General features: G+C 43.4%; 2 protein-coding genes across 12 annotated transcripts in view; both read left to right on the plus strand.

Moving 5' to 3' along the window:
• Window positions 1-7,545, plus strand: part of ppp1r13ba (protein phosphatase 1, regulatory subunit 13Ba) — a 55,185-nt gene extending 47,640 nt beyond the window's left edge. For all 11 annotated transcript variants that reach the window (XM_076300503.1, XM_076300500.1, XM_076300501.1 and 8 more), the window contains 7 exons: window positions 203-644; window positions 990-1,783; window positions 3,639-3,776; window positions 4,170-4,303; window positions 4,832-4,998; window positions 5,618-5,817; window positions 6,193-7,545. In XM_076300503.1, coding sequence (XP_076156618.1) covers window positions 203-644; window positions 990-1,783; window positions 3,639-3,776; window positions 4,170-4,303; window positions 4,832-4,998; window positions 5,618-5,817; window positions 6,193-6,234 — 1,917 coding nt within the window. In that variant the 3' untranslated portion in view covers window positions 6,235-7,545. The remainder of the gene's footprint in view (window positions 1-202; window positions 645-989; window positions 1,784-3,638; window positions 3,777-4,169; window positions 4,304-4,831; window positions 4,999-5,617; window positions 5,818-6,192) is intronic.
• Window positions 7,546-8,904: 1,359 nt separating this feature from the next.
• On the plus strand, window positions 8,905-14,691 carry sdsl (serine dehydratase-like). Its single transcript, XM_076299880.1, has 8 exons — window positions 8,905-9,050; window positions 9,351-9,517; window positions 9,762-9,801; window positions 10,297-10,436; window positions 10,970-11,058; window positions 11,374-11,601; window positions 11,911-12,035; window positions 13,287-14,691. Exons 2-8 carry the CDS (start codon window positions 9,365-9,367, stop codon window positions 13,475-13,477), a joined length of 966 nt encoding a protein of 321 aa, XP_076155995.1. The 5' UTR covers window positions 8,905-9,050; window positions 9,351-9,364; the 3' UTR covers window positions 13,478-14,691.
• The last annotated feature ends 6,315 nt before the right edge of the window (window positions 14,692-21,006 follow it).

The following is a 21,006-nucleotide window of genomic DNA, read 5'->3' on the forward strand; positions in this document are numbered from 1 at the left end:
ATGCATAATTGCTTTTACACTTTTCTTTTCTTTTGTTCGTTTCTGCTGCTGTTTTGTTTTGGTTCTGAATCCTCATTTTCTGAATTCTTAGTCATGTGGAGCCTGCAGCGTAAAGATTTAAATCCTGCATAGCTGATTTTTCTATAGAAAATACATAAATACAGAACAATGCTAATCGTACATATGTTCGATGTGTACCCAGAGCCTGGACTCGAACAGGCTGGTGGGGGCAGTGACCGCTCTGTCGAAGCAGCCCCACGCGACCTACGGCACATACCCCAGCGCGGGTCACCACTCCACCATCTGCTCCACCAGCTCGCTCCCCCGCTCTGCGCCCGCCACCCTGGCCTGGCAGCGCTCCTCGCCCCCCACCTCCCGCTCGGCCTCCCAGCAGATCCAGCAGCGAATCTCGGTGCCCCCGAGCCCCTCCGCGTCCCAGACGGGGTCGCCCATGTTCCCCGGCGGGGAGAGGCCCGACCCTCCGCTGGCGGCCGCCGTGCGACCCTTCGTCACGGACAGAGGGTCCCGACCGCAGTCGCCCCGCAAGGGCCCGGCCACCATGAACTCCAGCTCCATCTACCACATGTACCTGCAGCCAGCAGCTAAGGGCTACCCCAGCAGCAGCAGACCAGCAGTTAAGGCCGGTGAGTCCCAGAGTGGAGTGAGGGAAGAGATGTATGAAAGAATGAACCCTTTTAAAAAAAGACTTGTGGAAAAAAAATGGGATCAATTGCCTCATTCATTTTGCCTAAGGCTTTTGCCATTTAGTCCTTTTTGTAAATTCATTTAAATTTAGCGAATGCATTGATGGATGGGTCGATGAAGTTGAAATAGTGCTTATTAATTCTGGCTGCTTAATGCTCATGGAACTCATGTTTTAATGAAGAGACTGAGTAGAAATGAGAAATGAGTAGATTTAAGATGTGTGTGATTTACAAATTCTCCTTCACCCCCCCCCCCCCCACCCCCACCCCTTTTTCTCCTCCCAGTCTATGGGAAGCCGGTCCTACCCTCCAGCTCCACATCTCCCTCCCCCGTTCCCTTCCAGCACCAGAGCAGCCGAGACGAGCCGGACGCTGAGGTTGCCCCGCTACCCCCGCCCAACGTGGAGAACATCCCTCGGCCCCTCAGCCCGACCAAGCTCACGCCCGTGGCCCACTCTCCCCTGCGTTACCAGAGCGACGCCGACCTGGAGGTGCTCCGGCGCAAGCTGGCCAACGCGCCGCGACCGCTCAAGAAGCGCAGCTCCATCACCGAGCCCGAGGGCCCGGCCGGCCCCAACATCCAGAAGCTGCTGTACCAGCGCTTCAACACGCTGGCCGGGGGCATGGAGAGTGCCACGGCGGGCACTCCGTTCTACCAGCCGGACAGCCCGCTGAGCTACATGGGTCCGGCGATGATCCTGACCGAGGCGGACACCACCAATGGGAACGACGCGCCTGCGCCCGAAAGCCTGGCGATGCCACCTGCTGTGGAGGTGCCCACGACGGACGTCCCACTGCCACCGCCGTCCGGGTCTCCTCCGTCTTCAGATGCCAACGAGAACAGGCTGGCGCATCCCAGCGCAGACACGATAGCCAGTGCTCAGATTGCCGACGTCCTGCCTTCCTCTCAGATGTCAAGGCTGGCAGCACCGGACACCACGGAGGACAACAGCAACAATAACCACCACCACCACCACAGCGGCCCCGCAAATGCCCAAAGCAGCCCAGTGCCTGAGGCCCGCACCCCTCCTGCCGAGCCTGAAACGCCGCCTAAAGCTAGCTCTCTCCCAAGTCCATCGGTGAGTGAATCAATCAGTAAGAGGAGAATGTGGCCTGATATACAGTGTCTATCTTTGTTTCAAATTACATGTGACCTGTGGAATTTGAAATCTGAACTAGTTCACATCCAGCAGGAATCTCTTAATGGCGCAATTACCGGTATAGCACCCAGCAGCTAGCAGGCTAAAAATAAAACAAAAAAGGAAGTCAGGATGTAATTATCCTCTGACGTGTCCAAAATTAAAATGTAAAATGTGAAGCGTGCAATGCATGCCAGCCACGCAGAGGTCTAATTTGTGCAACCAGATTTGGGATGGGTATTTGAGCACTTCTTCTCGGAGCGCTAAGATTAGCATTAGCACTAATGCTATCGTCTGCCTAGCTCTGGCACTTCAGCTGGCTCTTTGGGCAGGCCAGATGCAGTTGCACACAACACAAACACAAACCTCATCCATATTTGATGAGGCGTAAGTGTGTGGGGAAACACTGAGCGCCAGTTTTATTTACCCTCTCACCCCCCTTTGGCTGACGACGGCTCCTGGCCCCGGATGGCGTTAATTTCAGTGAGATAGCCCGGCCTGCTGCTGTGCGCTCAGGCACGAATGAAAGAGATTTAAACTGGGGCACTCGATTCAGCAGTCGCTTGCCTTTATCACGTGCACCAAGCCAGTCGGCCAGCCAACCGGGCCTCCTCCTAGGAGAGCCTGAGTAGCATTTATGTTTACTCATAACATAAGTACACATAAAAAATCACAGTAAAGTCAACAGTAACAGCGTCAGGTAAACAAAGTGTTTTGAAGATATTTTGTGCTGGCTGGCAGAGCTTGCATGGGCTTGACGCTTCAGGACTGGCATCATTGCACGTCTGTGAGCATTGAACAACAAACACCTGTGCTTGGCATAAACGAAACAGAAACGTCACATGACTGCACATCTAGATTAGCTTGTTTGGCACACCAAGCACCTGAGACACAGATAGCGGGAGCGTAGGATAGCCAAACCCTCTGAAGGAGAGCCAGAATATAGTAGAGTTACACCAGGCGAGCAGCTGAAGTGTTCTGTTTGCAGAGCGCTGTTCTGTAGCTTCCACTATCTAATCAATGGAACTGGCTACACCAGACGTGATAACGGCACTTACAATCAATTCAGAATGTATAAATAATTGGAATAGATCATGAAAATATTAGGGCTGTCAATCGATTAAAAAAAATAATCGATTGACAGCCCTAAATTAATTACATACTCTGTGATTAATTAATCTAAATGAATCGCATATATTTTTTTTGCTGTGAAAGTATTTTAAATATTTAAATTCTAATGAATCATTGAATAATCAGCATTAGTGACATTAAAGTTCAAAAACTCTTTTATTATTATTTTCACTGTTCAAATAATTGCCATAATAATCTATGATATGACCTAATATGCTAAGGAAATAAATTCAAAAGTGCTTCGGAAAGAAGTTTTTTTTTCACATACAAGGCATTTCATTGCAGAGGACTTTATTTTCAACACTTTATTTTTTATCAACACCATCAGGCCGTTTTTTAAAAGTAAATGTTCCAATCAATGATCCAGGCAGCACGTTTTCTTCTCTCTCCTTCATATTACAGTCTAAATTTTACTGACTAGAACGGCTCGGGGTCAAAGGTCATACGGAATCGATTAATCTGCACTAATTTTTTTAATCAGTTATTTTTTCTCAAATTAATTAATCGAAATTAATCAGTTATTTTGACAGCCCTAGAAAATATACATACATAAATAAATATAAATATACAACACATGTTTTCAGTTTTTTTGCAAAAGCTTGCCACTGACGTCACTCTGCATATTAAACTGATTTTTTTTTTCAATGTCCTTCTTTCTCTTCAGTCCAAACGGACCAACCTGAAGAAGCCGGGTTCCGAGCGGACGGGTCACGGGCTGAGGGTGAAGTTCAACCCGCTGGCTCTGCTGCTGGACGCCTCGCTGGAGGGAGAGTTTGACCTGGTCCAGAGGATCATCTACGAGGTACGCACGCACGCCTCGAGCACAGACTGCTCATACACAGCTGTGTCTCACATTATGCCTTAAGCAAACATTTACAGGATTAAAGGATATCAATGGGTTTGGAATATACTTGATATTTGGAATTTGTAAAGATAGGAAAATGTGACAACTCACTGTCATGTATCTTTAAGTTATTGACTGTAATTGGAAAAAACAAAACTATTGATAATGGAGCCTTAGGTAAACAAATGCAAGCTTAAGATGGCATAAACTGGTATGGAATTTACTTGATATTTGGAATTTAAAGATAATAATTCAAGGTTTGGGGACTTAATTGACCAGTATAATAGCATACACTTAAAATATTAGTTAACCTTAATCAAGATTTAAAATGTCACCCTTACCTCCATCCAGGTGCAGAATCCGAGCACGGCCAACGATGAGGGCATCACTCCACTCCACAACGCCGTATGCGCCGGGCACCACCACATCGTTAAGTTCCTGCTGGACTTCGGTGTAAACGTCAATGCGGCAGACAGTGATGGATGGTAAGAGCAATGGCACTCGCTTCTCCGTCTCTAGAGAGGGATTGGCAGTCCACGCCTGATGCCTCCTGTAATGGGCCTAATGGTTGTTTGATGCAGGAATCTGTTTGCGTGTGTGTGTCTTGGCTTTGCATCACTAGATAGACTGTGAGCCTCTTTCTTTGTGTGCCTTTTGGTGTCGCTTTGAAGCTATTGAGGAACAATTAGTAATAGGAAATAATAACAAGTATGAAATCTTCAATGGAGATTGAACAGACAAAGGCATCTAGATTAGTGATGCAACTCCTAATCAAGAATGTTAATGTATGTGTGCCTTTTGTGTGTACGGACACACACGGTGTGTGTGTGTGTGTCTTTTGTATGTACACGTCTGTGTGTGTGTGTATATGTGTGTGTGTGTGTGTGTGTGTGTGTGTGTGTGTGTGTGTATGTGTGTGTGTGTGTGTGTGTGTGTGTGTGTGTGTGTGTGTGTGTGTGTGTGTGTGTGTGTGCCATGTGTATGTTCATTCATGTTTGTGTGTGTTTGTCCAGGACCCCTCTGCACTGTGCTGCCTCCTGCAACAGCGTCCATCTCTGCAAACTGCTGGTGGAGTCTGGGGCGGCCATCTTTGCCACGACCATCAGCGACGTGGAGACGGCCGCAGACAAGTGTGAGGAGATGGAGGAGGGATACATCCAGTGCTCCCAATTCCTTTACGGTAAGAAAGAGAGAGAGAGAGTGTGTGTGTGTGTGTGTGTGTGTGTGTGTGTGTGTGTGTGTGTGTGTGTGTGTGTGTGTGTGTTTCCAGTTGTCCAGTGTACTGTATAAGCAGTTGGTTAGCTTTGTGTAGAAGAGCAGAAAAAGTGGCAGGCCTTACTTCAGCTTTCCATCTTAGGCGCCGAGGCACAATGTTTCTATGGCCTTTGCTCTGCAGCCAGTGGTATCACCTACAGGCTGTAAAAGAGGAACGCACTGTAACTCTATAGCTAGTTAGAGCTTCCTGCCACACTCTCATAACCCAGCACCCCATTAAGGCACCACTTAGACCCGTCATCATACCACCCTCCAGGTTTTGGCTTGCACATCTTCCAGATGGAGTTTAAGCCAAAGATATTTATTCCTACCTTCAGGACCGTAAGCTCACTACACACCGGTTGTAGGTAATTAGTGAAGCATTAGTTCATGCCTGATTTATTGCTTCGGTGGTGCCCAGTGTCTGACCATCTGTCTCTCGCCACCTCTCTCCTCTCTTTCTTGTTCTCTCTCTCTTTCTCTCTCTCTCTTTCTAATTTTCCTCTTCACCTTTCTCTGTGTGTTTTGTTCTCTCCCTTATCCAGGTGTCCAGGAGAAGTTGGGGGTGATGAACAAAGGGGCGGTGTACGCTCTGTGGGATTACGAGGCGCAGTCGCCTGACGAGCTCTCCTTCCACGAGGGAGACGCCCTCACCGTGCTGCGTCGTCGTGACGACAGCGAGACGGATTGGTGGTGGGCGCGTCTTAACGATAAGGAGGGCTATGTACCACGCAACCTGTTAGGGGTAAGGGAAACCATCCCCTTAGTACTGACTCCAAATAAATCCATATCCACCTTGGATCTTAACATAATGAAATGATTCACCCAGAGTAGCAAGCAAGAGTGCAGGCTTAACTGCTGTATATAACAGTTGGAGATATGCACTCTGTACAGAATACTTGCAGAGCACAATAATGTGAAGTAGTTAGTGGTCGGGGGATATTCAACAACTGAACATTTAAAGAATCAAGATCAGAAATTTGTTCTAGTTGTGTCTTTAAATACTGAATTTCCAGATTTACTGTATTTTAAGATCATTGCTAATGACTTAAGTTTATTATCGACGTCATTAAGTCCAGCTCTAAGAGTTTTTTTTCTCTCTTGTTGTCTTCCCCCACAGTTGTACCCCAGGATCAAGCCCAGACAGCGCTCTTTGGCATAGCGCCCTCTGGCTGCCACCATTTGCAAGTGCAAGCTCCTGTGAGCAGCCTGGTGATCCGATGGTGCCTGCAGACAGCAGCTTTGCCCCGGGGCACTGCCCTCTCCGTGTGTCCCCGTGTCCACTGAGCACACCTGGAGAGAGAGAGAGAGAGAGAGAGGGCCATGCCCACACGAACAGCGCCCCATGTCTGGGTGCCCTGACCTTGGACTGGCGTCTAGTGTCTGGGGTGCCTCATACATGCGCGTCTGGAAAAGCGAGCGAAAGGAGGGAGAGGAAGTGAGAGATACAGACTAGTACTCCACCTTCATTCACGGCTGTTTACTTTAATATGGCTGAACCTGTTTTTTTGTTTTTTGTTTACCCTACTGGATCACGCCGCTTCGTTAGTGTTCTATCATGTTTTTTCAGATGATCTTTTCTGATACAGTTCACTTGCGGTGTGTGGGTGAGCTAGAAGTTGGAATGGGCATGTGAGGAGAAGGGGAGAGGGGGAACGGAAGAAGTGTTGTGAACATTTCAAGGGTGTCCTCGAAAGTATGTTAATTTTTGTGTGTGTGTGAGTGGACGTGTGTGTGTGTGTGTGTAGATGGGGTGGATGGGGCAGAGAGAAAGAGGAAATGGTCGGAGACTGAAGTGGAACATAGGAGCTGACTCAGAAAAAAGGAAGGAACCAAAGGCATCCGAAAGTGTTTTTTTTTTTTTCTTCAATGGAGAAGGAGGACGAGGTGAATCTTGAGGCTAGCAGAGAGTTTTTTTTAAAATTATTATTATTGAAGGAAACAGAGAGAGTTTTTTTTTATTATTATTATTGAAGGAAACAGAGGAAGTGGCTCAGGGAGGAAACTGTGTACGTGTTAATTTGTGAATGTGTGCGGATGTGCAGAAGTTAAGGCTGTGCTGAAGAGTGAGTGATGAGAGGTTTCTTGAGGATAGCTATCAGCAAACTACAGAATCTATGGCAGCATTAGGGAGAGGTCAGAGGTCAAACCTGTGAAATGATCAAAATATGAAGGGTACTGTATTCAGGGGGAGATCCTCCATTTTGAACTTGTATCCTTATACAATCCTTTTTTTAAAAACTGAAATACTTAGACAGGAACGTGTATGTTGTATTATATTTTTCCTGTTTTAAGTGTTCTTTATTTAATGCACATTGAAAGTAATGCTTTTAAACTGCTCTGCAAGAGAATACTCCCATTAAACAGGTGGTGGAGACATGGCTGAGTGGAGTGGCATCATACACACAATTTACACAAGATGTCCTATACATGTATAAAATAAAAGAGAACCCATACTGGGACAAAGTGAGAACTTCCTGTGTGATTGTGCTTTTTCTCCCCTTTTGGTTGTGATGTGTCATGTTCCTCATTGGTGGAATGATTTAACTACTTCTCTTGGTTCCAGTGACAGTTTTGTCTAAAGACTCATCTGTTTATCTGGTATCTAACTAATTAATTCGGTTACACTTTACTTGACAGTATCGATATAAGAGTGACATGACACTGTCATGAATGTGTCATAAACGTTTATGACATAACGCTTCTGTTATTAAGTGACATTCATGTCATAACAAGTTAGGGTTAGGATTAGGGTTAGTGTTCATGTGTCATGACAGTGTCATGTCACTCTTATGTCGATACTGTCAAGTAAAGTGTTACCATTAATTCTTAACAGAGTTGTGGTTTGTATAGGTTTATGGTTATTATCATTCTGTTAAATTTGATTTAGTCTAACTAATAGGGGGCAGCCGTGGCCCACTGGTTAGCACTCTGGACTTGTAACCGGAGGGTTGCCGGCTCGGGGCCCAACCAGTGGGCCGCGGCTGAAGTGCCCTTGAGCAAGGCACCTAACCCCTCACTGCTCCCCGAGCGCCGCCGTTGAAGCAGGCAGCTCACTGCGCCGGGATTAGTGTGTGCTTCACCTCACTGTGTGCTGAGTGTGTTTCACTAATTCACCGATTGGGTTAAATGCAGAGGCCAAATTTTCCTCACGGGATCAAAAAAGTATATATACTTATACTTAATATTTGTATATGTTTTTACTTAGGTTATATGACTACTTTATTCTTTAACATTATTCATTATTCTTTAAACAATATTAATTTTAATATTAATGTAATGTTTATTGTACTGTACAGTCATTGTTCTATAAGTGGCTTTGGCCAAAATCATAAGAACCATAAACATAAACATGAATGTGTTGAAAAAGGAAAGATTAATCCTACAACACAAAAACAACAACTGAGAAAACTTAGCTAAAATAGTATTTTTACAGTTAAGTGTGGAACAGAGGCAGATTTAAAATAAGGTTTTAAAGGCTTTTAATGAATGATAGCAAATAATCACCATAGCTAGGGTACTTCCATAAATCCTCTAGTTGTAGGCTTTAGTTTCTCTATAATGTGGGTTATTATTTATAGGTAATTTGTTAAGAGGATCTATATGGATAGATAGATAGATACTTTATTGATCTTGTGGGACGTCAATAGAAAAGTTTCCTTTCCGTTGAGTTTTAGGGCTACTTCTGTGTAGCCTAAAGCATGAGACTAATGAGAGCAAATCCTATAGCCTACCACTTCTCACTTGGACGAGAAATTCATCAGACAAGACCCAGGTATTTTAAGATAAGGCCCACAGAGGGCGTATTGGACCCAGGAACTGTTTACTGACATGAGAGGTAAGAATTCAGTGGTACAGTAAGGAATCATGAGGAGTCGGCCCATTAAAGCAGGTGAACTTTGAACCATCTTGGCGTAAGGGCATTAAACCAAAGGGTCATTTAAGTTAACAACTCAGCATACGGAACATTATTTAAAGGTAAGTTCAAAACATACGGCGAGTCATGTCGTGCGCCTGTCTCTGCTGATACATATCATGATAGCTGGAGAAAGCAAAAAATTCCAGTAGGCCTAGGATACAGTCTTTTGTGTGCATTATGAATCGGTCACGGCAGCAACAGCTGGTGTAGTCTAAACCTGCATAGTAAACCCTCGTGCTTTCCTGGTAAAAGACAACAACGTGTATGCTACCTGCCTGCAGCTAAATTTGTAGACGTTAAACAAAAATGGAAACTGACAAAATATTTCTATTTAATATCCCGCGCAACACTAATTTCAGAGATTTTGCCAACCATGTCGAATCCAGAAGGCTTTCATATCAACACACCACTACTTGAGAGTATAAGCATGTCTAAACGAGCGGGGACCGCTGTGCTTTTGAAAATGGAAAGCTCTCAACCCTCCGGCTCTTTCAAAATCCGCGGTATCGGACACCTTTGCCAAAAAGTAAGCTATCACTTTTACTGCGCATTGCGCTCAATGAAGGCCTATGTCCAGTTTTAATGTTTTGGAAAAAGGTTCTGTTTTTGTTTTTCCGGCAGACTATGCCTCCAGTGTTGACATAAGGAACTGTATTTTAAAATCCAGGCTTCTAGATAATAACGAAATAATATCAAAAACCCTTTGAAAGTTATTACATTTTCTACTAGACCATATGGTTAACACTAGGTGTTTTTTTTTCATGGCACAGGTTGCTCAGTTGGGATCTAAAGGAGTTGTTTGTGCTTCAGGTAGGTAGTATCTTAAAGGAGAAGTTCGGTGTGAAATTGACCTTAGCTGTACTGAAAGATGTTGCCGAGTACTCGCATGTGTCCAATAGGCACCTTCGCTCACCCCCTAGCATTCCAAATTACGCCATTTTTAGCCGAGTAGCTGTGGGGGCATAGCGTAGCCTATGCAACTAAATCGCTATTTTTACACCATTAAAAAGGTTCCAAGTAACTCCACACTGCATTGGTAGACTTCTGAGGGTCTTGGAACCTTTTTAATTGTGTAAAAATAGCGATTTAGCTGCATAGGCTACGCTATGCCCCCCACAGCTACTTGGCTAAAAACGGCGTAATTCGGAATGCTAGGGGGTGAGCGAAGGTGCCTATTGGACACATGTAAGTACTCGGCAACATCTTTCAGTACAGCTAAGGTCAATTTCACACCGAACTTCTCCTTTAAGTATATGGAGCTGAGTGCTTATTTGCCATTACTAGACTGATATGTTTTCTGTTCAGGTGGAAATGCTGGCATGGCTACAGCCTATGCCGCACGTAAACTTGGCATCCCAGCAACCATTGTTGTACCCACATCATCACCAGAGCTTGTGGTCCAGAAGTTAAAGGATCAGGGGGCTACAGTAAGAGTGGTGGGCAAGGTGAGAGATTAAAAAGTCTTAGGCCTATTTGTAGACTACTATGAATCAGTGTGTACTGGTGTAGGCCTACTGATGTGGCATTTTACCCCTGTCTCATGTTAATCCCCTTGATTGCCTATATGCCAGGCACTCACTGGAAGACTTTAGCCAGCTCATATATTTCCGGTGGAGCATCGGTTGTGTGTAGCGGCTATACCCAGTTTACACAGACCCGGTTGGGGGTTGCACCTAGTGAGTGAGCATGTTAAGAAGGATTTATGCATGTCAAAGTTTAATAAAGACTTGCCCTGTTGAGCATAAACAAGATATTCAGTGTCCCAAGTGAACACGAAAGGAGCAGAATATAACAAGATGCAGTTACAGCACAGCTGACGCACCACTGGAACTCTATGAGTTGGCTGAAGAGCCTTACAATACGATACGAAATGATACAACTTTATTTGTCAGCATATAGTCCATTGTGTGTGACGAGACAGTATTTGTTGTTGTTGATTGTCTTGTTTACCCAGATTGTTCTTGTTAACGTCTGACAGGTTTGGGACGATGCAAATGCTGAGGCTCTGCGTCTGGTTGAGTCCGAGAGCCTGGCGTTTGTGCCTCCTTTTGACCACCCTCTTCTCTGGTAAGTTTGCTATCAGTACTATGACGGTTACCATGCTTACAGCCATGTTTGCTGTAACGTAGTGACTTGCTCAAATTAAATAAGAAGGTTAAAGTACCCTTGCATTTGTTTAGTTGTTTGTGAAGTGGCCTCAAAAGAAGTCACAGGTTATAAAGGCTAACATATCATCTGACAGACTGATTGTTCTCACAATATCTTCATTCCTGTTATTATGTTGTTACAACTACACTATTCCATATGTATTACGTGTCTTTGGACATTTCATTAAAAAAAAAAAAAAAAAAAAAAAATGGACACATATTGTTTTTCCTATAGGCAGGGTCATGCCAGCATAGTGCGTGAGTTAAAGGCCTCCCTCCCTGAGAAGCCTGGGGCTATAGTTTTGTCTGTAGGGGGAGGAGGCCTGCTATGCGGGGTGGTGGAGGGCCTGAGAGAGGTGGGATGGGAGAGTGTGCCAGTGCTCTGTATGGAGACTGTAGGAGCAGACTCCTTCAATGCTGCTGTCAAGGCTGGGAAGCTCGTCACTTTGCCTGACATCACAAGGTAAGGACCGGTAAAAGACTGATGATAGAAAATGATTGGTAGAAAATGTGTGTGTGTGTGTGTAAGAGATCGAGAGAGTGTTAGAGAGAAACTGTTTCAAAAAGGCCCATAATCTTTTTTAAAAAACATTAATGTTAGCTGATGCTTTCAGCTGCCTTCTGTTTCTGGAGCAGGCTCTGCACCCCTAACATAAGCATTTGATTTTTAAACACTCGTTCCAGCTTAGAAATAAGAGCGGACAGTCTAATATAAATATTTGAGTATTTTTTAAACTTTGTCTTAAAAGACTGTGACTGTTTTGTTCAACAGCGAAGCTATATGTTTGGGAGCCAAGACCGTATGCAGGCAGGCGTTCGGCTATAGCAAGGAGGCCAAGCTGATCTCTGAGGTGGTGACAGACCTGGAAGCACTGGAGGCAGTGGAGCTGTTCTTGGGTCAGTCACATGTTATTGTCTCCATTTGCCCGGCGGCTGCCCATAATGACATGCCTCACTTCCCCTCAGGCCGGCTGCAAGGCCTCGCAGATGTTTGCTCACTTTTGGACGGCTATTTTTAAAGGATCGAGCCCTGTTAAGGTTTCAGTGTAGTCTTTATAATATGCCCAGACGGAACAGTGCTCTGTGCCCGGGCAGTTCTTTTTAAATCAACTGCTGATTATGTGTGTGTGTGTGTGTGTGTGTGTGTGTGTGTGTGTATGTGTGTGCAGACACAGATTTAACGGGAAAGTTCACCCAAAATTGAAAATGCTGACGTTATTTACCAACCCTTGTGCCGGCATAACTGGAATAACTCAACATAGTGTCCAGGAATCCTTTCCCATGTACAAGCAGAGTAAAGTGGTGTCTCCAAAGTGGGCCGTGATGTGACCATAAACGTTATATGCCTTGAAAATGGGCAGGAAATGATGCCATAAACATGTTTGTTTGTTTGTTTGTGTGCATTCGAGTGTGGGTGTATGTTATAAACAATGACTGTGTCTATGTGTGCGTGTGTATAATATAGTCTGGCTGTGTGTGTGTGTGTGTTTAAACTGCCATGACTGTATGTTTGTATGTATGTTTGTATGTACAGTAGGTATTTATGTATGTATGTACAGTATTTATGTATGTATGTACAGAATATACACTCTTAAAACGAATGTGTTGTAAACAACACAGCTTGTGTTGTTTTTAACACATCACTGTGTCCAGATAGGGACAACAGTTTGTGTTATTTCCTTTTTTATTATTTGTTACACGATATTTGTTGAAAATAACACAACTTGCGTTTTTTAACACATCTCTGTGTCCAGATAGGGACAACACATTCATTTTAAGAGTGTATGTATGTATGTATGTATGTATGTGTATGTAAGTGTGTATGTATGTACAGTATATATGTATGTATGTATGTATGTATGTATGTATGTACTGTATGTATGTATGTATGTATGTATGTATGTATATGTATGTGTGTATGTATGTACTGTATGTATGTATGTATGTATGTATGTGTATGTATGTGTGTATGTATGTATGTATGTATGTATGTATGTGTATGTATGTATATATATATGTATGTATGTGTATGTATGTATGTATGTGTGTGTGTATGTGTGTATGTATGTATGTGTATGTATGTATGTGTGTGTACAGTACATATGTGTGTATGTATTTATGTATGTATGTATGTGTGTGTGTATATAGATGAGGAGCGTGTGCTGGTGGAGATGGCATGTGGAGCTGCGCTGGCGGCCGTGTACAGCGGTCTGATCCAGAGGCTCCAGGGGGAAGGTCAGCTGCCTCGTCCTCTCGGCCCGCTGGTGGTTATCGTCTGCGGGGGCAGTAGCGTGAACCTGGCCCAGCTCATGCACCTGAAGACGAAGCTGCGCCGCTGAATGGAGATTGCTCACCTCAGGGCTCTGAGCTGGAGTGTTGGGGAACAGCTTACTCTTCGGCAAAGTTTAGCCACATTCCTGGTACAACATGGCCAGTTCAGATACCAGTTAACTGTAGAGAACCATACGGGCTATTTGAGTCAGGATTGGGCTGTTAGTACACACTAACTTGACCAGTGTTATTAGATTAATAATGTCATTATTCTCTTTAATAAATAAACAAAAAAATAGGTATAGAAAATGGTTTTAACAAATCTTCTCTTAAATACCACAAATTGTGGATATCATCCTGAAATATTTTTCAGTGTTATAAGCCAACAGTCATTTTGATGGAATAAAGAAACCCAGATTTCCAGAAGGAATGTCTATATGCTTAGTATGTCTGAATGTTTTTGTGCTGTTTCAGTCTGAGAGGACATGTTAGGTGTAATTCTGAATATTATAAATACAAATACAGGCATATAAGTATCCATGTGAACCCCACCCAGTCCCTTTTAGAATTGACTTCAAATGTAACTTGTGCATTCTGCATAGTGTTTTACCTGTTCAAATTCTTGTGACCTCTACTGCAAACATGTCACAAACACTGTTAATGTCTTTTATAGGGGCACAGGACTAAAACCACTTAGCCTTAAATGAGTTCTCTCCTCTTAATCTGATCAGTAGACAGGTTGTGTAATACAATATTGTAATTGATCAAAGTGTATCTCTGGATGCCAGAAATGGACTGATTAAAAGGATTGTAAAATACTCTTTGTTCAGAGTCTGTTCTGAGGGAAGTTCACGCTCATGCACAGTAAAAAAAAGCATGCCATTAGATAACAGGGGCAGTATACTTTTTAGGGTTAAGTTCATGGCATAACTTTCAAGCTATTTGAAGGCAAGTCTGTGAAATATTGACTTCCCAGAATCAATGATATGGCATATAATCTCAAAAAAGCACATAGTATGTGATAGTCAGTGAAATCAATATACTCTTCTGCGAGTGATTAATATAATCTTAGACTTCTGATTAATACTTAATGTACTAATGTGCAAATATATGGGTAATTGCCTTATTACTAATCCATGTGTGACATGATATATCTTCTAGTTGTTAGAACGTAGATTTTGATAACATTAAAAAAATTTTTCACAATATTCAAGCATTACAGTATTGTGGTAGAACAGATTTGAGGGCAACACTGCAGGCGTGTACCAGTCTATTGTAAATATTTCACAATGACATTTAAATGTTTTAATCATAGTTATTTAAATGTGGTACAGTGAATAAGATGGCACAAAATATAGACTTTTTAAAGTTATATAATAGACTGTTTAAAAGTTATGTCAAGAAACTCAATAGTGAGTAATGAGAGAAAGTGGAATAGAACATTATGTCCAATATACCAATATATGGTTTAATGTTCTGCATTATGACTAATATTCCAATATGTGGTTTAATGTTCTGCATTTCTCATTAGTAGGTCACTTTGATACTAAAAGTATGATTCTATGTAATGACTGTATGATATCTGTACTGTCCCTGTGTATATCTGTGTGTGACTGTATTTAGAGATAAGCGGGAATATTATGACTTTGCAGTGTTTCACTGTTCTGCATGGCTGCGTCAGTAGCTATCTGCTCCGGATTGCCATGTTGCCACTAATCAGTCTGATTCAGTGTAGTCCATGTGAGATGGGATGACCAACGCCATCTCCTGTCAGCCTGGAAGGATACTTAAACCCTAACTATTTCCTTGTCTAGTTAGAGCAGATGAAGTCATGCTGTCTCTCCCTTGATGCGCGTCATTGTAAATAAACTCTGTTCCTGATTTTTCATACTATTGGTCTGACTGGGTCTCTATTAAATCTATGGTATCAAAATTACCTTCAGTAACCAATAACAGATATAGTGACAGTGAAGCTTATTGGGGGGGTCTGCAGTATAATTATTACCATGAGAGGGCAGCAAACCATATTAAATGTCATTGAATTAGATCATCCACAGTAAAATGTGTTTCTTCTTGTCATTGGCTTCTGTCAGATATAAACTGTTCTTGAACCCATGATCATATTTTCATTATTTCTGCCTAGACCTTGGTGTGTATACATACACTCATCAAATGTGTTTATATCGGCTGAGCCAAACAGCTTCTGAGGTTCAGACGTTATTTCAAGAGCTACCTTTACAGCTTCAGCCTGTATTTTGGGGTTGGGACAATTGAATTTCCATCACATTCACTGTACAAAAATGTATGTGTGATACGTGTTTATGGAAGAATGATGTTTTTGCATTCCAATTCAGTCAAACTATGGGTAAATGATGAATGACTTTTCCTGTAAATGACTGCCTAACACGAGCCCAGTAAGATCTGAAATACACACACAAACCAGCTCTGTTCAAAAGCTGGGCACCAAAAAATTCAGTCATACTTACACCAACCAAAACTTTCGCCAGGAGGACAGAAACTTTAAACCCCAGTAACTACACTTGCCCCGTCTTCAACCTTTGCACAAACCATAATCGGGGCTGTGTTCTGTTTTATTGGGGAATATTTGAGACATTTTTTGAGGGCGTTTCCAGAGAGAAATGTACTGTACAGTAATTGGAAGCACGGGCCTGTATGGATTAAGAGGTCTGACATGGAGTATGAGCGACTCGCTGTGAGAGACGTCTGGAGTGGATCAGCCGGTCTCTGCATAGGGTATATTTGTTCCCATTTGCTCTCAGTGTGGACAACATATGTAACTATAGTAGAAGTATGGTTTTTGGTTTACAGTGAAACTGAAAGGATGTTTAAGACAGACACACACACACACACAGACTGACTGACATTTATAGTCACACACACCCTACACACACCTAGAAACTATATTTGTAGATTTTCCGACACACACACATACACTTTTGTGTTTTATTACCAATTTAACAATGTAGTGGTATGTAATTTTGGAGAATGAATGGGGAGTTTGTGTGGTTCACATGCAATGTAATGAGCAGTCATGGCCTAACCTATAGCTGTTACCTATTAATCTGTGATTTTCAAAAGTGCTCGCCAGTAGAACTGTCATGATCTCCTTTGTGGGCTAGGGAATTAAGGGTTAAGTACAGAATCTCAGGATTGATTTTCCAGATTGGAAAGACCTCATCCCCCCCCCCCCCCCCCCCCCTTCTGTTCTGTTCTGTTGCCATTGGCGCCCAACTTGTGTCAAGCTACTACCAATGTAACCAATGTAATGAAAACGCCATGGTTGTGCAGTTTACACTGGCGAAACCACACTTAAGCACAGAGACAGCTCCTGCTTGAAATCCTACAGCTCTTGATGTATTTTTTGTTGTACTATACATGCCTGCAGTATTTTCTGTCCCGAGACCTGGAGCATGCCACTGTAGGCCTATGGAGTGTTTGAAGATGTGAAACGACCCCGCTGAAAGGCCATTGGCTGGAAGAATGGTCGTCTTTGTCTTGGTGTGGTCTTAAGACACGAGCAGGGGTTTTTGTGGAAATAGCCTTGCAGCCTCGACTTAATTCAGCTCAGCTCTTTAAACACTATTGTGACACGTTATCAATCACCCCGGCCTCGGTCGCAGGTAGGAGCTCGGTGGCTCAGCCTCGAGAACCCCCTTCCCTCCTCCTGCTTCTGGCCCGTCAGGCATCCATGTTTCCACCCGTCCGCGATCCCGCATCAATCACGTCCACTTTGATGTCAGCAGCGTACATACAGTAAGCGCTGACAAGCCCTGATGGATTTTTCCTCTTTGTGTGAAGTAAGGCTCTGTGAAGAAAATCAAACACTCAATGGTAAACTTTCATCCCTCGTTTTCTCTCTCTCTCTTTCTCTCTCTCTCTCTCTCTCTCTCTCACCCTCTCACCGTCTTCCACCACATTAGTGTCTATTCTTTAATGGACTCCTTCACTATGCATATGGTCATTCCATGGACACTCAACCTTCTGATGGACCCTAGTTATTGCTGCGTGTGTACACAGAGAATCTATTTTAGACTGTTATATTACAAACAGAGCACTCCTGAGCCAGGTGACTTATCGTCCACCCGTTCCCCACAGGGCTAATTCGCTTGTCTGCAGAGAGGCCAAAGTGAACATTTATAGTCAAAAACAACACGTGCACTCACTGTCTAGATACAGTACACATATATCACTGTAAATGACAATCAGACACCAGTAACACAAACCAGGACAGAGAACTCAGACTGAACTGCTCCTGCCTGGGACTTTCAATAATCTCTCTCTCTCTTTTTCTCTCCCTTTCCCCTTCTGCACACATCTCAATTTCTCCTATCTTGGGGAAACAATACGCATGCCTGGAAAATTTAAATATTTACGCACCGCTAATGCTCCCAAGCCAAGCCTAAGAGAGAAGCTTCTGCACTCTCTTTCTCGCAAGTACATAACACAGGCCCTCACCACAAACATAACAACCGCCCCCCCCCTCTCTCTCTTTCTCTCACCCCCTCTCTCTCCATCTACCCCACCCGCCCTCTCTAGCCCCATCCTGGGTTCACTGCCTTAGCTTAAGGGTTGAAGTCCTCTCTGCGGGCTCTCTCTCTCTCTGGCCCACAGTGACGAGCCAAGTGGCCATTACACTGGTTTGGACACCGTGCTGCCTTTCACACTATTGCCTATTAACAGTAAGCGCAGCCACTGACAGCAATAAGAGATTAAAATGACATGGCTTAGATAACACACAGCACTGCCAATGTTGAGACATTCATTTAAAATATTCACACTAAAATTACTGTGTTTTGGGGTGAGATATGATGGAGCTGATCATTATAACAACCAGTGACCCACTGCCCATGAGTGGTCTGGTCATTTTGTACTGTAGGCTGTGTGGTCATACCAGTACTAATCCACTGGTGAGGTTCTGCTGTCTGCCTGACCAGCTGCTGTCATGGCAGGTCGTAATTCCACCAGACACCCCCCATGTCCAAATATTCCCTTAATCCCTCGTAATTCTGTCTGTGTCCTGTTTTTGGCTAAATAAATCCAGCACACCCCATCCCCCTGTGGATTTAAAAGGGATGGATATGACTTTGAAACTCAGCCTCTGGTCAAAACCCTATTAGAAGATCACGGATAAGAGAACTTTGATGATTTTTTCTTTTTTTTTTTGGAAAACCAGAAAAAAAAGAATAATGATTTAGGAGTCATGGCCGACAGACTGTAAACACAGATGGGTCTTCCCTCCTGAGTGTTTTACAGCCGACTGTAAAACTGCTCGCATATTATTATCTTGTTTGGGGGAGTTAATAATGTTGGACACAGGGAGAGAGAGAGGGCAGGGGTACAGGGATGCTTACATGATGAAGTAGTGATACTTCTACTCTATAATCTTCCTATTAGCATGTGCTAATGACAGCTTGACTGCTGAGCCTCTATCTGTCTTGCTGAATGTCTTAGCTATGCTCTTTTTGTTAGCTTCTCACATAATCTATAGCTGTGTAACTGTGCATTGTTTCACCTGCTTCAGTGAATATGCGAACAAAAAAGTTAGCATTGTTTAAAACTTCCTCATTTTGTCGGCACGGATTTCCTGGGACAACAGAAAATGTTTTTTCATGGGCACACACAAACAAGGCAGTGCATTGAAAGCTTCTCTGATGCTTCAGGCTTTACCATGAAATCGCATTCCTTGGAAGGTGCCCAAGCTATTTGTTTGGAGACAATAAATTCAGCAATGTAAAGCCTTTGCCGAAGTCTAAATTCCACACTAATAAACTTGTTTACTCTCTTGTGGAAATTGCCTGAGAAAACAATTTGGTGAACTGGGGAGTAATTTGAGGCTGCCTGACAGGCTACCTCATTGAGTTAGACTTGCTGAAGACAAACTTCATCTCTCTTTCTCTGTCTGTCTCTGTCTCCCTCTCGCATCCTCAGTGTGTGCATTGCCTGTTACAGCACTTGCCGTAGCGAAACTGGGGTTGGGTCCAGTTACTGGATGATTGAACTGGAGACCTAATCGAACTGGGCATAAGCTCTTATTTACAGAGAAAGCTATTTTCTAATTTAGCCCAACTCCCATTCCAGTTGGGTCTCAGCGTTTACTAGAATAAACACAGGGCTGACCCCAGACCCAGCTACATATAATTTGAGGCAACTCTTGACATGGCTGAACCTTGCCTTTAGGCTTGGAGGTCCCACATCTGTTGCAGAAAAAAAATGCAAGGGCCAAGGCAAGTCTTCAGTGTAGAAGTACTGATCTGAGTGGGCCATTCCTGTGTCACCTCGTCATTATTAATGCCATAGTGTCTGATCTCTATCTCTATCACCACTTATAATCCAGTGCATTATAAAATATCTGTTAGAATGGGGGGATGGGACTGTGGTGCACGCAAAAGCATCCAAACCAACCAGTACCCACGGGGATCCAGATTTGATTCCAACCCGAGGCCATTTACAGCCACCCCCATCTCTCTCCCACTTACTTCCTGTCTTCACTGCTCTGTGAAATAAAAGTCAAAAGCCCCAAAAATATACATAGAAGCTGTTAGGTGCATCAGTTTTGAAGGCCCAGTGTAATATGTTTGTTCTCTTTTTTGTTAAGTATTTAACAATGGCAAAGAGGAAGGGAGAGAGAAAGAGAGGGGAAGGGTTAGAGAGAGGAAATGAAGATGTAAGAGTTTTAAGTTGCTATGCAATTAAAAAAAATTCCCTGCTCTGTGGATCTAATCAAACATTTATTACTCAGAGATTGGGGTTGCTGGCTTTTACTTCAGGGGGAAGCTGAGAGAGAGAGAGAGAGCAATGAATTCCATTGTTTATCAAACTCTATAAAACACTTTGAATGGTCTTGCTTTAACAAAACAAAACAGAACATAATGCACACAGAACACATTAGTTCTTTCAAAATCACAAACGAATGCATGCAAATGCAATGACTGGTGATGCAGTTGCTGGGCATTAAGAAGAATAAGCATCAGGTTGCCCTTGAGTAATGACGTTTGATGAGATGTTTGATTTGGCTCTGCGGATGTTACGCATGACATGGGAGGCTGGAAAAAGAATGGATCTGAGAGGAGAGGTTCGCTATCAGCCGGCAGCTTCTGCAGGAAGGACACAGGTCTTTATGAGAAACACAAGACCGGTTTCCTAATAATGATTTCCTCAGCAGACTGGAAAAAATGTGCACAGCTTCCACCTCATTCCTTTGACTAATTGTAGAGAACTTATTTGCCGCTGGGTGAGTGCAATGTGGATGTACTAGTTAATTACAGTTTTAAAATGGAAGAGGGAAATTACTGCAGTGGGGGAAGAGAAGGGAACTCAGTACATACATGACTCCCATTTGACTTTTTAGAACTCTTTAGACCCCCCCCCCCCCACACACACACACACACACAATCTCTCTCTCTCTCTCTCTACACACATATCGTTCCCTCTGTCTGAGTGTGGGTTTTCTTGAAATGTTGAGAACTACGCCTAATGCTATTCTCACGTTCCCTATTTGCTACCACACGCAGGCCTACAGACCTTAGTGGTAAGTTTCCAAATCTGATTTTCACTAACAAAACTTTGGATAATACTT

Source organism: Alosa pseudoharengus, unplaced genomic scaffold (assembly GCF_046254945.1).
Source record: "Alosa pseudoharengus isolate Yale_2024_CS ecotype anadromous, Long Island Sound unplaced genomic scaffold, YU_APseudo_1.1 YU_APseudo_1.1_scf_22, whole genome shotgun sequence".
NCBI classification, from domain to species: Eukaryota; Metazoa; Chordata; class Actinopteri; order Clupeiformes; family Clupeidae; genus Alosa; species Alosa pseudoharengus.